The following is a 3,458-nucleotide window of genomic DNA, read 5'->3' as shown; positions in this document are numbered from 1 at the left end:
ATTTGTCAGTCACTGGATTCGTCCAAACAGAGTACGACCAAGAAGCTCTAGAACCCTGCACAAGAACAAAGAGTTTTTTTTTTTTCTTCTCGAAAAGGTCATCCGCATGGTGCCAGCCAATGAGCCTACGATGGCAAAGTCAAATATCAAAAGAGAAGTAATATGAGGATTTAGAGAGAGATGTGTTAGGTGTTTTTCGTGTGTGTTTGTACCTTTGCTTAAGATCTGGTGTTGTTTATATAGGGTTTTACCCTTCTAGCTGTTGGAGGCATTCAATGGTGGCTTGAATGCCCTTTAGTAACGTTTTCTAGTGACTTAATGAGGTAACATGAAGGCTCCTCCCAACAGACACATCTTCTACATTTATTTGTGTATAACAGCTTCGCATTAAATGTTCATTTTATGGCACTTTTGGTCGTTCAGAATCTCATTCTGGATGACAAGAATTATTTGGTCCATCAAAAACTAGAAAATTTGACTATTATAGGGATGAATTTATTGCCTATGATATTATTTGGACCATTTGTTATAAAAGAAAAGATCAATATTATAGTAATTCTACGTGGTAAAGTTTTCAAATTATTTGAGAAAAATTTGATCCAGCTAAATTTACATGAATTTTTTTTTTTTATTTTTGAATGAACAAAAATGGGTCTCATGCCTATGATTATTGACCCATCCCACTTGAACCCAAAAACTTATGGCATGAGGCAACTCTAGTTGCGTTAGGGCTATCCACCAGAAGAACTCATGGTGTGGGGCACCCCTAGGTGCATTAGGGCTATCCATGTTGTGACATAGCATCTTTATGAAGCACACAACTCGAACCAAGCAACTCCTAAATCCACAATTGTGACCTAGTCCAAGACTCCTACCGACACACCACGCTCGGGCAACTAAATTTAAATGATATGTTCTCCAACTAATAAACCTTTTATGGTTCATGTTAGGCTGCTTATATTGAATATGGTTGCTTAACCAATCCTTAGCCTTGAATGAAAATATTGCCTTTTGCTCTTTTCAAAAATTGAGAATTCTAGTGTTCATTTTATAATTAAAAAATTATTAACTAAATTAATTATACTCCTAAAAAAAAAAATTATATATATATATATATATATATATATACTCCTAATATTTCTATTAGAAAACTTAGAATAACTCCCTATTTTCAGTTATTGATGCTGCAAAACTAAGGGTCATTTGATAAAATTGTTCTAGTAATATTATTTGTATTTTTTGAAAATACGTTTGGTCTACATACACCTCTTTACTAGTCACGTGGTGAGTTGTAATACAAAGTTGTATCATTTTCCTGATCTGAGTACAACTCCCAAGATAACATCGCCTTGCTATATATCTAAGTACGTCACGCATGACGTAGAACTAAAGAAAGGAACCAAATTTCACCCAAAAAAAAAAAAAAATCAGCAAAGGCAGTGGGGGCTTGATTTGGATATATTTATGTTCAAACTAAGCAACAACTATTTCCCATTCCCAAATTTCATCACCATTGAAGTTGAAGACCTAAAACCCACCAGCAAATAATAGCCAAACCTCACCGCACAACAAAGCTTCTTTAATCTTTACAGAAAAAAGCCATGTCCACCACCAAGTCCAAGACCAACCACCACATCGTTGCTTATCCTTACCCAACCGTAGGCCACATCATCCCCCTCCTAGATCTCACCCATCTGTTACTCACCCGCGGCCTAAACGTCACCGTTTTGGTCACCCCCAACAACGTCCATTTACTTGAACCATACCTCTCCACCCACCCATCTTCTCTCAAACACTTGGTTCTCCCGGCCCCAGATATCACTCCACCTCCACATAAGAGACTCATCGCTAACGTGCGCGCCTTGCGTGACCTTCACTATCCTATCCTACTCCAATGGTTCCAGTCTCAACCTTCACCACCTGTGGCTATCATATCTGATTTTTTCCTCGGCTGGACCCACCACCTTGCCTGTGAGCTTAAAGTGCCATGTCTCTGCTTCTCACCCTCCGGAGCTTTTGGGATGTCTGTAGCTTTTTCTATGAGCCGTGACCCACCCAAAAACAATGATCCCGGTGAGGATATCAATTTCCTAATTTCATTACCTAAGGTCCCGAATTCCCCGACGTACCCTTGGTGGCAGATCCCTCCACATCATAGAAACGATCTTGAAGCTGACCCAGATTGGGAATTTCACAGAAACAGCAAGCTGGCTAATTTCGAGAGTTGGGGAATTGTGTTTAACTCGTTCACCAGTTTGGAGAGTGTGTACTTTAACCATCTGAAGAGAGAGGTTGGACACAATCGAGTGTGGGCGGTAGGACCTGTATTGCCACTTGAAGGTGATTTGATTGGATCGGCTACTAGAGGTGGGCCCAGCTCAGTGCCATGTCACGAGCTTATGACGTGGCTGGATGCTCGTCTTGACAACTCTGTTGTTTACGTGTGCTTTGGAAGTCGTGCTGTGTTGACAAGTAAGCAATTAAATGTTCTTGTAACAGCGTTGGAGTGTAGTAGGGTCCATTTTATTTTGTGCGTGAGGATACTTGATGATCAAGGCTTGATTCTCGATGGGTTTAGAGATCGTGTGGGCAATAGGGGATTAGTGATTAAGGGGTGGGCCCCACAGGTGGCTATTCTAAGCCATCGAGCGGTAGGTTCATTTTTGACTCATTGTGGGTGGAACTCCGTGTTGGAAGGACTTATCTCAGGAGTTGTGATATTGACATGGCCAATGGGTGCAGAACAGTTTACAAATGCCTTGTTGTTAGTCGACCAATTAGGTGTGGCAATTAGAGCTGGCGAGGGCACTCAATATATTCCTGACTCTAATGAGTTGGCTCGGTTATTGGTACTTTCACTCAATAGAATTAAGCCCCAAAATGTTCGAGCCAAAGAGTTGAGTGATGCGGCCCTAGGCGCGGTCAAGGGAGGAAGTTCCGAGAAAGATTTGGATGAATTGATCAAACAATTAGCTAACATCAAAAAATTAGAGTGAATATAAATTATATAATCATAGTAGCATTTTATATGGTTTTACTCACTCACACATCTATTCAAGATTTTTTCCTTTGGTTGCATTAATGATTAAGATCACTGATCACATATATGATAAAATCTCAGTGATTAAATCGATTCTTATCATTTTAGCGTTAAGACTTACAAAATAACCGAGTACTTGCCATATGCTTTATTTTCTAGTAATAGTATAATGTTCTTCATTTTGTTTAATTCTTGTTATGACACATGGCCAGTATTGGGGAGAAAAGAAGAAAGGGGTGCATAATTTTGCTGGAGCAAGCTCAAGATTTGAGCTCTCCTCTGTTTCCCTCTTTCGTTCATTAAAGTCTTTATTCAGATTTTTTTTTTTTAAAAAAAAAAAAAAAAAAAAAAGCACTCAATTATTAAACCCATCAAAGTCGCCTAATTGGTAGCTGAAACAAATTTGAATTTGTACTGC

At 39.1% G+C, this 3,458-nt stretch overlaps 1 protein-coding gene across 1 annotated transcript; it reads left to right on the top strand.

Annotated features, from left to right (window-relative positions):
* The first annotated feature begins 1,601 nt into the window (after window positions 1–1,601).
* On the top strand, window positions 1,602–2,996 carry LOC115964493 (UDP-glycosyltransferase 89B2-like). Its single transcript, XM_031083792.1, has one exon. The coding sequence runs from the start codon at window positions 1,602–1,604 to the stop codon at window positions 2,994–2,996; it is 1,395 nt and encodes a 464-aa protein (XP_030939652.1).
* The last annotated feature ends 462 nt before the right edge of the window (window positions 2,997–3,458 follow it).

The sequence above is a fragment of the Quercus lobata genome, chromosome 10 (genome assembly GCF_001633185.2).
Source record: "Quercus lobata isolate SW786 chromosome 10, ValleyOak3.0 Primary Assembly, whole genome shotgun sequence".
In the NCBI taxonomy this organism is placed as follows: Eukaryota; Viridiplantae; Streptophyta; class Magnoliopsida; order Fagales; family Fagaceae; genus Quercus; species Quercus lobata.
This window is presented reverse-complemented; position numbering and strand designations above follow the sequence as displayed.